At 42.6% G+C, this 14,036-nt stretch overlaps 1 protein-coding gene across 2 annotated transcripts in view; it reads right to left on the bottom strand.

The window, feature by feature from the left end:
- The window catches only part of STRADB (STE20 related adaptor beta), a 123,960-nt gene extending 110,334 nt beyond the window's left edge, over window positions 1-13,626 (bottom strand). For both annotated transcript variants that reach the window (XR_003942875.1, XM_030210113.1), the window contains exons 1-2: window positions 13,424-13,626; window positions 6,898-6,954 (exon numbers count right to left, since the gene is read on the bottom strand). Coding sequence is in view for 1 of the 2 variants with exons in the window: in XM_030210113.1 (XP_030065973.1) it covers window positions 6,898-6,909 (12 nt within the window). In the remaining variant the exon portion in view is untranslated. The remainder of the gene's footprint in view (window positions 1-6,897; window positions 6,955-13,423) is intronic.
- Between the last annotated feature and the right edge of the window lie 410 nt (window positions 13,627-14,036).

Raw genomic sequence — 14,036 nt, forward strand, 5'->3', positions numbered from 1 at the left:
GCAGATCATCAACAAAAGCTAAAATGTATGCATATTGTCCATTTGTGCACCTAGTGTACAAGCATTTATCTGCTTCACCTTGCTTAAATCCTAAATTTGTCAATATTTCATGCAATTTTTCATTCCAACATTTTGCACTTTGCTTTAATCCATAAAGACCTTTGTTTAATTTACACACTAGCTGTCTTTGTTTTGTATTTATGAAACCTGTTGGTTGTTCCATGTACAAGTCTTCAGTTATATCTCCGTGAAGAAACGCTGTTTTCACATCAATGTGTTTGACTTGCATGCCTTTTGAGACTGCAATGCTCAGAAGTGTTCTGATTGTCGTGTGTTTCACTACAGGTGCAAACACTTCATCAAAATCTTCTCCATATTTTTGAAGATATCCCTTTGCGACTAATCTGGCTTTATACCTTTCCACTTTTCCTTGTGCATTCCTTTTTAACTTGAATACCCATTTGCATCCTATAGCTTTCTTGCCAGGAGGTAATTTTGTAAGAATCCAAGTATTATTTTTATCCAATGCATCAATTTCTTCTTGTGCAGCTTTATGCCATTCAGCAGCTTCTTCTGCTGGCATTTTCTCAATCTCATCCCATGTTAAGGGCTCTTGAGCTTCTGCTGACTTTGTTAGGTAAGACAGTCTTGGGGGTGGAACACCTTTGTTTTCCCTGGATGAGCGTCTGACAACAGGTTGGTCTGACCTTTCCGCATCCTCTAAATCTGAGAGTCCTTCTCCAATTGATTCCCCTTCTCCAACTGTACTGTCTTCTTCAATGATCCTTTCTGTGTCTGCTTCCTCTGCCTGTTCCTCGTTAGATACAGGTGAGTTGCTTTCAGACATCTGCCTTGGTATGGCATTTATATACACTGGCATGTCTATTATGGTTCTAGTTTCATATTCTGGATGATAAGGCTCATCTGGGATAATCCAGCCTTTATCAACCCTTTTGTTTTCATCAAAATATGTAACATGTCTTATGCCAACAATGCCAGTTTTCAGATTCAAATTCTATATCCTTTGTGTCCTGGAGCATAGCCAACTAAAATGCCCCTTTCTGTTGTGGAATCCAGCTTATGCCTTCTTTGCTTTGGTATATGAGCATATGCTGTACTTCCAAATGTTCTTATGTGTGACAGGTTTGGCTTCCTACCATGCCATGTCTCATGTGGTGTGCGCTCAGCGCCTTTAGTTGGCATTCTGTTTTGTAGGTACACTGCTGTGAGAATGGCTTCCCCCCATAGTCTTTTAGGGAGATTGCTATCTGACAGCATACATCTGGTCATTTCCACAAGTGACCTAAATTTTCTCTCTGCAACAGAATTTTGTTCTGGTGTATAAGCTACTGTTGTGATATGCTGAATGCCTTCTTGTTCTAGAAATGTGCGCATGCTTTGTGAAGTGAACTCACCACCATTGTCGGTCTGAAGAACCTTTGGTTTTCTTTCAAATTTGTTGCTCACCATGGTTACGTATTTCTTCAGCATGTCTGTGACTTGACTTTTTTCTTTCAGCAAATAGGCCACACAATATCTAGAGAAATCATCCAAGAATATTAGCACAAATCTGTTATTTCCCAATGATGGGATATTAAACGGTCCACATAAGTCACTGTGTATTAAGTCCAGCACTTTATTACTCCTATTTCCTGTGTATGCAGGAAATGAGGGTCTCACACCTTTTTGAGTAACACAGTCTATGCATTTCTCCATTTTACCAGCATCTGCACTTATCTGAATGCCAGTGGCTAGTTGCTTACTGTAAAGATCCTGGATCACCTTAAAATCACGATGTCCCAGGCGGCGGTGCCAGATTTCCAGACTACATTTACCATCATTCTTCCTTACTTGCGCCATATGTGAGGCTTCACCTGAAATGTTCAGCTTATAAACATCATTATGCATAAAAGCTTCAGCATACACTTCATCATTTTTAGAGATTGTGCACTTACTGTTTTCAAAATGAATCACAAATCCCTTCTTATCTAATGTAGATACACTAAGCATATTGCAAACTGCTTGGGGAATATACAAGACATCACTTACAGGAATTTCTTTAACTTCATTAGACACTTTGCATTTTAAGAATCCAATACCTTTTGCTTGGATCTTAGCAGTCCCTGCGTTTGCAGTTTTAAGAATACCTTCCTCTGGACACATTTCCTGAAAGAAATCCTTAGAATTGGTTAAATGGCATGTGCTCCCCGAATCCAAAATCCAAGTACTTTCATTTGAATTATTATTTACCATAGTCAAAGATTTTTCTGCCATTAGAAAGCCCTTGTGTTTATTATTGTCCTTCATACATTTCCTGGTTTGAAAATTCTTTAGTTCCATTGGCTTAGGTGAGCTAGAGGGAGTGTTTTGTGTTTCCTTACACCATTTAGATACATGTCCCTCCTTTCCACATGAGTAGCAAATCAGCTTGCCCTTGGGTGGAGTTTTCCCATAGCTCCGCCTTCCTCTGTTCTTTGCCAAGAAATTTGTTTCATTTCTCTCTGACTTGCTTTGAGAACACATCTCCTCAGAATCATTTATTATGCATTCCTGCCTTAGTTTTGATGTTGTCTGTTCAAAAGATTGCCCTTCAATGGCCTCATTTACAGACCTAAAAACATCAAACTTCTTTGATAGTGAGGTAAAAAGAAATGCTCTTTTCAATGCATCACACATGGGAATTCCTGAAAGTTCTAGCTTTTGAAATGAAGACATAAGATGCATAATGTGATCATTACATTTACTTTTATCCCTTAATTTGGTTTCATTCAACTCTGCTAACCAAATTGGTTGCTGCTTTGCATAAGTAGTTGCATACATAGTTCTCAGTTTATATAAAATGTCCTTTGGTGTATCTTTTCCCTCCACTAATATGGCTTGTTTCTCTGAGAGAGCTTCCAAAAGCATGCACTTCACATAATAGTTTGCATTGTCCCATTCAGCCATATTTTCAGCTGTTCTGTCTTGGTCTAAGCATATATCTAATCTTTTTGCTCGAAGGAGACATATGAATCTTAGTTCCCACTGCTGATAATTAAACTCAGTTAATTTAGGCATCTTGAGAGAATAGAAAAATGGTGAATTTCCTCCCTCAGCCATTTTCTTAGCCTTCTGTCTGCTGTGTGGGGGGAGAGAGAGACAGACTGAATCTTTCCTTTAAAACTTAAGAGAAAAATGTGGCCTTTTTTTTCTGCCTGGTAATATTTCTCTTCTTTTTCAATTCCTGAGCCCTGGGCCCGTAACCCTTTTGTTGGATTATTTGTAGTAAATAATTAGCAGATTTTAGTACACACAGCTTCAGCTTTAGAAATGTTAATTTCTTTCTTCATCTCTCTCTCATTCACCCCTGAATAATTCACTGCTGAGTCACTTTAAAGTTGAAGTAACAAAACATCTGTTTACTCACAGTTTGTAGTTAGATTATAATCAGACAGGCTTATATATACATATTACTATACATTTGTATTATCAGCTCTTTCCATGTGCTTAGATGGTAATGGATGCTCACACCACCATAGATCCTCTCAGGTTAGGAGAGATCATGAGCTCCATGTGCTCCATGTGCTCCATCTGCTGTGTCTAAACCCCCACAGGAAGTTGCATAGCTGTGTGACCTCTCTAAGTAATTCACATCAGAGGTCACAGAGTAATCACAGAGAAATAATAGGTGACAGGCAATGCATGTAAAAATACAATTACATTCCAACATATCCGACGTGCACTTAAATGGAGAAATCACAAACAAAATCGAACTCAGCCTCCAAATCATAAACTCATGGGCAGACGCATTTCAATTAAAACTCAACGCAGAAAAAACACACTGTCTCATAATATCATCACAATACAATACGCACAAACCCACCAGTAAAAACACCCCAGATTACACTCTTCCTGTCTCAGACAACCTGAAAATTCTCGGAGTCACCATTGACCGAAACCTTACGCTAGAAAGCCAAGCAAAAATTACGACAAAGAAAATGTTCCACTCAATGTGGAAACTCAAACGAGTACAACCTTTCTTCCCGAGGGAAATATTACGCAGCCTGGTACAATCAATGGTGCTAAGTCACCTAGACTACTGCAATGCAATCTAAGCCGGATGTAAAGAACAACTTATGAAGAAACTTCAAACTGCCCAAAACACAGCAGCCAGACTCATATTTGGAAAAACGAGATATGAAAGCGCCAAACCACTATGTGAAAAACTGCACTGGCTCCCAATCAAAGAATGAATCACGTTCAAAATCTGCACTCTGGTTCACAAAATCATTCACGGTGAGGCCCCGATCTACATGGCAAACCTCATAGATTTACCAACCAGAAATACAAACAGGTCAGCACGCACATTCCTAAATCTCCACTACCCAAGCTGCAAAGGACTAAAATATAAATCAACATATGCATCCAGCTTCTCCTATATAAGCACACAAATATGGAATGCACTACCAAACATCACGAAAACAATGCATGACCTAGCAACCTTTCGGAAATCATTAAAGACCAATCTGTTCAAGAAGGCTTACCACAACGATCCAACCTAAACACCCGAACCCTGCAACACAACAAAACCTGTACCAGAACAGAACACTTAATTCTCCCTCCTCAAATACCTTACGATACCCTGTTACTCATTAACTTTAACGCAATTTACTACTCTGTATTTCTGACACTGGAATTGGCGCTCGCCATTACGGTACTATGTAAGCCACATTAAGCCTGCAAATAGGTGGGAAAATGTGGGATACAAATGCAACAAATAATAAAATAAGCTGTGCTAGAGGTGCGTTAGCTTTTTTACAGCTGTATAACTTTGGCACACCAGTTCACACCTGAAGACTAATCTCTCTGAAAAAGTCCTTTCTTGAAATAACCACGTTTACTCACAGTTAACTGCAGATCAGAGGTTGTGCCCCACTGGCAAAGAGTCCCCTGGTACTAAGATTAGCAGTAGGTCAGAGCTGGCACAATGGTGTACAATGCCCTCTTTCAGCACCAAGCAAGGTAAGAACCACGTTCTCTAACATGGGTAACACAGGAAAGGGAACTAAAACTGGCTTACAAAAATGGCCACTACTGCATGGACTACAACAGGAAACAAAACAGGGCACACACTGACCCAGTTAGCAGGGGGGAAAAGCACCATGGGAGTAGAGCCCAGTACCCTACACCCACCACAATGCATTGCTAATGTGACTCTGCAGGGCACCTAACAGAAAAGGTGTCACACTCACCCGAGAGCCACATCGCAACCAGGGAAAGGCTGTCGGAGGATACAACACATTCTGCTGTCATGGAGGTGGGTACGGCATTTGAGGCTGGCATACAGGCTGGCAAAAAGGTTTTTAGTTTTATTTTTTTAGTTTGGAAGGGGATTGGTGACCACTGGGGGAGTATGGGGAGGTCATCCTCCATTCCCTCCAGTGGTCATCTGGTCAGTTGGGGCACCTTTTTGAGGCTTGGTCGTGAAAATAAAAGGACCAAGTAAAGCCGGCGAAATACTGCTTAACGGTGCCTGAACTGACCAGATGACCACTGGAGGGAATCGGGGATGGCCTCTCCTTACTCCTCCAGTGGTCACTAACCCCCTCCCACCCTCAAAAAATAGTTTAAATATATTTTGTGCCAGCCTCTATGCCAGCCTCAAATGTCATACTCAGGTCCATCGTAGCAGTATGCAGGTCCCTGGAGCAGTTTTAGTGGGTGCAGTGCACTTCAGGCGTGCGGACCCAGGCCCATCCCCCCCACCTGTTACACTTGTGGTGGTAAATATGAGCCCTCCAAAACCCACCAGAAACCCACTGTACCCACATTTAGGTGCCCCCCTTCACCTGTAAGGGCTATGGTAGTGGTGTACAGTTGTGGGTAGTGGGTTTTGGGGGGGGGGGGGTTGGGGGGCTCAGCACACAAGGTAAGGGAGCTATGTACCTGGGAACAATTTCTGAAGTCCACTGCAGTGCCTCCTAGGGTGTCCGGTTGGTGTCCTGGCATGTCAGGGGGACCAGTGCACTAGGAATGCTGGCTCCTCCCACGACCAAAGGGCTTGCATTTGGTCATTTCTGAGATGGGCGTCCTCAGTTTCCATTATCGCCGAAAATCAAAAACAACCAAGTCTAAGGATGACCTAAATGTCAAGATTTGGACGTCCCCAACCGTATTATTGAAACGAAAGATGAATGCCCATCTTGATTCGATAATACGGGTTTCCCCGCCCCTTCGCCGGGACGTCCTGCGAGGACGTCCTCAGAAAAACTTGGCCACCCCTTTTGATTATGCCCCTCATGGTCTTTTCTGTTTTTTGGGCTTTTTACCTGTTGTGGTAAAAGGGGCCCTGGAGTGCGGCAAAAAATCCCACCACAACTAGCACAGGGCCCCTTTTACTGCAGCTTAGTAAAAGGCCTCCTGAGAGGTCCTTTTACTAAGCCACGGTAAAAAGTGGCCTGCAGTAGTACGAGCATATCTTTTGGGTACACGCTGGGCCATTTTTTACAGCATCTAGGAAAAGGGGCCTTTTCTTAAGGGGCCGGAAAATGGACGTAGATTAAAATTGAAACCAGCGTGTGTCCATTTTCGGCCTGAGCCCTTACCGCCACCCACTGACCTAGTAGTAAGGTCTCACGCTCTACCCGCACGGTAAGCATGAAGCGCGCACCAACTGCTGTTTACTGCCAAGTAAGCGGCCCACAGTAGAAAATAAAAAATTATTTTCTACTGCAGGATTCGGCGCACATCAAATTCCGAATTATTGCCCAGCTCACGCACTAGCCAGGCAATAGTGCCGATTTGACACACACTGTACATACATAGGCCCTTATGTAGCTTAGTAAAGGGGTCCTTTAGGGAGGTACCAACTATGTGATACAAACTAGACTAAAAACAAAGTCAAAGAGACTTACTTACCAAGCAAGACATGGAATCTCTTTAGGTCTTTGAAGAATTCACATGAACCCATTTGTCCTAGAAGCAAAGATATCAAAGAACAATCAACAATCAATTGCACTTATCACCCTCCTTCCAACTGGAGAACAAGACAACGTAGATCAAATTTTTAAAAAGTACAATACAAACAAGATAAACAAATATCATAAAACCAACCAAATGGCAGACATGCACACGGCATTTTCAAAGTCAGAATGTCACAAATGGACATCCATTTCACATGTATTTTCAAATAGGATACAGCCGTGAGATAGACGCCTATGTGCGGGAAACATCCACAGCATGAACATCCATTCTACAAACTGAAATGTCCAAATTATGAACATTGCAAAGCAAGACACATGGACGATTGTACAGCAGCATGGGAACATCCATCTAATAAAATGGCCACACAGATGTGGGCTGAGAATCATGGGACTCAGGTTCAAATCCCACTTCAGCTGTTTGTGAATTTTACTTTTATTGGTTAGCCTTGCAGGAACACAAAAGTACCTGTGGGCATATACGTATAGCACTTCAATAGCCTTCAGGCTTGAAGGTGTCTTATATATTTAGGTACAATAGGTATTTTTTTCCCCTGGAGCGCTCACAATTAAAACAAAAAAAAAGAGCTGAAGTAGGATTTGAACCCGAGTCCCTTGGTTTACCATCCACTGCACTAACCACTAGGCTGCTCCTCAGACCTTTCTGCTGCCCTGTTAAGAATGTCCACAGGGGTCCCGGCAGAGGTGGCCAAAAGGATGCGAGGATCAAACAGGGTCCCCTGCCATCTATCAGCCAGCTGTAGCCCAAATAGGCATGGGCATGCACAGACATCCACATCCCTGACAAGAGCTGTAACAATGGCCCTAGCCATGCAACAGTGCAGTAACATACTAACTCTCAGCCAATGCCTGGTCACCCATGGCCCTCCAGCAGGGCCAAGGCCCATCTTGCATGCCAGTAGGGAGATAATCCTCTCAGGGAACAAACATCTATCAAATCCTTGGCTCTGGGGTTCCCTGCTATGTCATCTCATTGGCACCACAGATCAGAGATGTCCCCAGGGTCTCTGTCCCTGCCCAATAGCCAGCTGCACCCCTATGAAAGCCAATTAGGAAGTGCTGATCTGAATTACAAACCTTTAAAATACACAGGTCATCCTCCAGCTGCCACACAGCCAGCTCCACAGCAGCCAGCCCCAGACCAGCTTGCAGCTGAGAGGGCCTGGGAGGAGGTGGTAACGGACCCTGGATCCTAGGACGTGCCCCCGTGAGATGTTGACGAGGAGAAGGATTCCTGGAGGGACATGCCCCTACTGGAGGGGGAAAAGGGGGAGAACCAACAGACCCCTCAGGCAACAATGGAGCATCTGACTGCATCTCAGCTTCTCCCCCGCCCATGAAAATGGCTGCCAAGCCTGTGGGCAAGCCCACTCTCACAGCCACCCTAGGCCAGCTCCTGCTGCAGGTCACAGAGACGTGCGTGCAGTAGAAGCTGGGAGCCGTAAGAAACATACAGGTGCAAATCCTCAACGAGCTGAGGATGCTCCGTGAGGAGTGGCAGCAGCCTGAATGAAGGCAATGGATTGATTTTTGTTGACATTGTTTGCATTTTTATTTCACAAATACAATGCTCACAGTTATTTACATTCAAAGGTCTCTGCCTCCACTCTCTAAAATATGCGTACATTCCCTGACCTGCAAGACTGACTGCTGTAGTTTAAACACTACAAAGCAAGCTCTGAGAAAGGGAGGCTGTAGAGTGAGGGGGGGGAGGGTGCTATTCTATAAAGGGCATGCGCCTTATATAGAATAGTGTGGATCCCGTGCCTTAACTTTAGGGCGCTAGTCTTACGCCTGCTAAAACCTGGTGTAAATGCTGACGCTCAAATTAGGCGCGACTAGGCAGTATTCTGTAATTCTGCATGCAACTTTTTAGAATGTACCGACATGCCCATGGCCACGCCACTTTTGACATAGATATTGTGGAAGTTACGCATCCAAGCCTCATAGGCAAGCACACATCCAGATGTGTGCTCAAATTTTAGTAAGTTCCAATTTACATCAATAATTGGTTGTTAGCGTACAAATATGGATGGTTCAAAGCTCACTGTCCAATTTATTTGCATGCACATCTTGGAAGCATGCCCAAAGTTGAGCATGCAACTTTGGGCGCTATATGTAGAATCTGGGAGATAATGGTTACAAAGGGCCATGTTTCAATAACAGCAAACTCTGGATCCTTTTTTCTCCATGCTTGAAATGTCTGACTGGCTAGTAATATCAACAAGCCAAACAGCAAAAACAGAGAAGAAACTATATTGTGAATTGTGGAACTAATTTAGAGAGTTGCACCAGGTTTACTAGCTCAATAAAGGTAGCTGGTTGTAAAATTAAATTTTTAAACTTGCAATGCATTCAAATTGTGATAAGGTACTCACAACTACCAGCATGCTCTGTCGAGGCTCCCGTAAGAATTGTAAAATATCATCTGCAAACAAAGTTTCAGCTTTTGGCCCTCTACTGTGATCTTTCTGCCGCTTCATGTTGGCAAATATATATTCTCTGAGAGATTTCAAGGCGAGGATGAAGAACAGTAGAGACAGGGAACAGCCCTGTCTAATAACACCCTGTAAGTCAAATTGATTAATAGCCTCATGCTCACTTGGGAGTAGAGCACTTGTATCCACCCCAGTATCTGAGCACCTAACTCCCATTTTTCTACATATAACTCCAATTCATTTTATCAAATAACTTTTCAATATCTAGGTTCAACACTACTCCATCTGGTCTTGACAGAGCTGCTATAAGCTGATGACTATTTCAGATTCCATGCCATCCTTGGACAAATATTGTTTGATCATCATGCACTAGAGTAGGTACCACCACTCCAAGCTGAGATGCCAATACCAAGGCTAAGATCTTCACAGCCACATTTATAAGAGCAATCAGATGACATGATGCCACCTGAAGTGGGTCCTTTCTCTGCTTGTGCAACAGGATATTCAGTGCCTGCCCCATAGTAATTGAAAATAATTCATTCTGGAAGGCATACTGATGTAGACCTTTGGTGGGGGGAGGGGGGGGGTTGTACTGCAAAAAAGCTTAGTAAATGATAGAATCCATCCAAACTTGCTGTCTGACCCAGCTTCAAAGCCCTGATTGCTGCCACTGTTGGAAACAGGATACTGGTCTTGATGGACCTTTTGTCCGTCCCAGTATAGCGATACTAATGTATTTATATCCACTTCCGACTATGGGAACTGAGCTATGTCTGTTGTTCCTCTGAGAAGTCCTTCCAGTTCAACCCCTCACAAAAATCCCTCTGCCTATCTTCATCCTCTACCCCCAACCCTTCCATACAGCCTTTGATAAAACTGAGTAAATTGCTGAATATCTGATGTTTCTTGATGAAATGCGCTGAGTATCCTGAATCCCAGGAATATATGTCTGTCACCTACCTTCCCCCTCCCAACCAGTCTAGCAAGGAGCCTCCCTGCCTTGTGGCCATACTTGTAAAGTTGAAAAGTTAAAATATACCAGGACTTTGCCAACTGCATGAGTGCTGCCAGTGCCACCTGTGCTTGGTCCAAAGCCTCTTTTCTAGCCAAGGTTATGCTGTGCATATGTTTCTGCTCACACTCCTGCACCAGAGAAGTTAACCTCAAAATCTCTGTATCCATTCCCCCCCCCCCCCCACCACTGCCTTGCTACATAGGCTATTATATGCCCTTTCATTACTGCCTTCCCTGCCTCCCACAATACGGCCAGGCCTATTTTGCAGATGTTTATCTATGCAAATTCGTCTGCGGGTGCGTCCAAATCACAAGGGAGCGTTTCGAAGACAGAATTAGGACTAACACTTGGACATTTTACAGCCATAATGGAATAAAAACAAAAACGTCCAGGACTAAAACTAAGATGTTTTGGGCTAAACCTGTTTTCAGAATGAATAAGGCACAAAAAGGTGTCCTAAATGACCAGATGACCACTAGAGGGAATCAGGGGTGACCCCCCCAATGCCTCCACCAGTGGTCACTGACCTCCTCCACCCCCAAAAAATGTGATACAGACATAACTTACCAGCCTCTAAACAGCCTCAGATTTTAAAGTCAGGTCTATTAGAACAGCAAGCATGTAGTGGTCAGTGCAGTGCACTATAGAGTAGAGGACCCAGGTCCCTATCTCCCTCTCCCACTTGTGGTGGAAACTGTGATCTCTCCCAAAGTCACCAAAACCCCACCGTACCCACATATTGGTGCCTCCTTCACCCATAAGGCTATTGTAGTAGTGTACAGTGGTGGACAGTGTGTTTTGAGTGGGTTTTAGAGGGCTCAGGGTACAAGATAAGGGTGCAAAGGCAAGATGTGCACCTGCGAGCATTTTCATGACATGCACAGAAATGCTCTCTAGGGTGCCCCATTGATCTTCTGGGAAGTCTAGGGGACCAGTCTACTAAAAATGCTGGCCCCTCCTACATCTCTAAGTTTTGCACTTACTCGTTTTTGGTTTTGTTTTTTTTACATGGTGCAAAAAAAACAAAACGTCCAAAGCACAAAACTTTGTTCGAAACAGTATTTTAGAAAAAAACATCAATGTTTTTCCTTTTTTGAAAATGACCTTCTTTCCTATTCAGATTTTGGACGTTTTGTCAGACTTAGATATAATATCAAAAATGCTCTGCTATGTAAAGCAAGTTATTTCTTGAATTTGGGTATTTTTAAATTATTTATACTACATATATATTTTTTATTTATTTATTTATTTAAAGTTTTAAAAAATCTGATTCTTAAATAGTTTTCCAACAGACATTAACATACCAAACATTTCTTTAAGACAGCCCACCTGGAGCAAAACAACAGCGTGTCAGAACTTCAGTTTCTAAATCGTTGCCAATGGTAGCGTTTTCAAAGATAATTTCAGTATTTGGCTTTTATGGGTATTGAACTGTACGATCAGATTAAAAGGAATATTTCTTTCAGGTATATGATGAATGCAAAGTCCTGCTCTAACTCATAGGACCCAGCACTGTGGGTGCTTGAGCCCCCCTAATATTAAGCAAACTCCTTGATAATATTCAGGGAGGAGCAATTTCCATTGGTTTAGCACTCCCAATTATTTTGAAAAGTTGGTTCCTTGGTTCTAACTCATGCCTGTTTTGACACGCACCATGTAAGTATTTTGAATTTAGTTTGAGAAGCTTTAGGGCCCTCTTTACTAAGCTGTGCTATAGGTACGCTAACGTTTTTAGCATGTGCTAATGCTAGAGACACCCATATAGTCCTATGGGTGTCTCTAGCGTTAGCACGTGCTAATTTTTATCACGCAAAAAAATCGGTAGTGCACCTTAGTAAACAGATCACTTAATTATTTAGCCCCATGGACTTTGCCACTTTATAATGATTTATTTATTTGCACATTTATACCCCACATTTTTCCCACAGTTTTGCAGGCTCAAAGTGGCTTACAATGTACTGATAGGCTATCGCCAGATCAGCAGTGATACAGTTACAATTAAATTTGATAGAATAGAAGAAACAGGGAAAGGAGAAAGGTAGTATATCAAATCCATGACACCCCTCTACCCCCAAATAGTCTGCTATTGAGACAGACATGGGAAGCAACTGCTTGCCCTGGGATTTGTAATAAGGAGTGTTGGCCACAATTTGGGTTTTTGCCAGGTACTTGTGACCTGGCTTGGCCACTGTTTGGAAAACAGGATACTGGGCTAGATGAACCATTGGTCTGACCCAGTATGACTGCTCTCTTATGTTCTAACCCTTGTGCGCAGCCCTTTTTCAGATGGTTCTCTAAATATGAAACCAACTGAGAAATTATACAATCCCGTGTGTGAAAAGCATGGAATCTCAACTAAAATAACAGGGGATAGCGAGAACTGGTGCTTAAACCCATTCGAAGGTACCTGGTGTTGAAAGCCACACTGTCTCAATTCTACGTAATAGGCACTTTATGCTTGATTACACTTTATGCTTGAAAAATGTATTATTTCTTTGCAAACTTTACAGCAGTAGCACTTCTAGTGTCTTTCTAGTAAGGGCAGCGCGTTTAAATAGAAATCAAAAACATTCTGAAAAAAATACTATTCATATGTACATGTGTAACACGTTCTTTCAACTAAGATCTCAAAATATTTTAGTTATTGGTGTAAAAAAACACGGATCTAAGTCTGCCTCTTATAATTGTGATAGTATCCTAAATGATAGCCTCTAAGGGTCCTCTCTATGTATTAGAAATTACAGTATTAGCAACAAAAAAGAAACATTTCCAAATGATAAGTAGCCCCTGAGGCAGCGGAGTGGGATGGGCCACAGGAGCCATGGTCCCATCAATATTTTGCCCAATATAGCATCATTAATTAGACAGCTTGGGGGGGGGGGGGGCGAGAGTGGAGCTTGGTTTATTGGGTCCCTCCAACCAAAAAGATATTCTGCTACCCCTTTTAGCCCTCGCATCTCGGACTCTTTATCTCTCTGTCCCTTCCTTACCCTGGCGGGACTGGATGCTCGGTGCAGTCACTTCCCGATTTCCCAGCACCACCAAAACTATCTCCACAAAAAGCATTCGGTGGCTCCAAAACGGGAGACTCAGCTGTTTGCCACCCGCAACAATGTAAATAAACTCCAGTTCAACGTCAAACCAGCTGGAGTTAGGAAGCGAAACCAAACTGTTAACTCCGCCCTTTGCCAGTACTAGACAAAGCCAAAGACGGGTAACGCATCATCAGACCGCGACAAGAAGGGCAAGGCCAAAACCACATTCCTGGCTGGTATGCCCAAAGAGGTTGAAGGGTATGCCTATCTAGTCCATTATATGGGCTGAAGCTAGTAGGCGGAGCTTGCCGGCAATAGGCGAAGCTTACTGTTTTAGTACACCCAAAACAACAGCAAAACATTATTAGACACACATACATAACTGACTGCCTATGCGTGGTCCATCTGTAAAATGCATAAAGCTGTTCCAGTTGGATATGCAGTGCCTTAAAAGAGGGAGGACAAAAGATTTTGTTTTTACTTATTTGACAGCTTTTTAATGTATTTGAAAGCTTCCCATATCTAGATATAAATACCATATAATAAAAATTTAATATTGCTAAAAACA

Source organism: Microcaecilia unicolor, chromosome 7 (assembly GCF_901765095.1).
Source record: "Microcaecilia unicolor chromosome 7, aMicUni1.1, whole genome shotgun sequence".
NCBI lineage: Eukaryota > Metazoa > Chordata > Amphibia > Gymnophiona > Siphonopidae > Microcaecilia > Microcaecilia unicolor.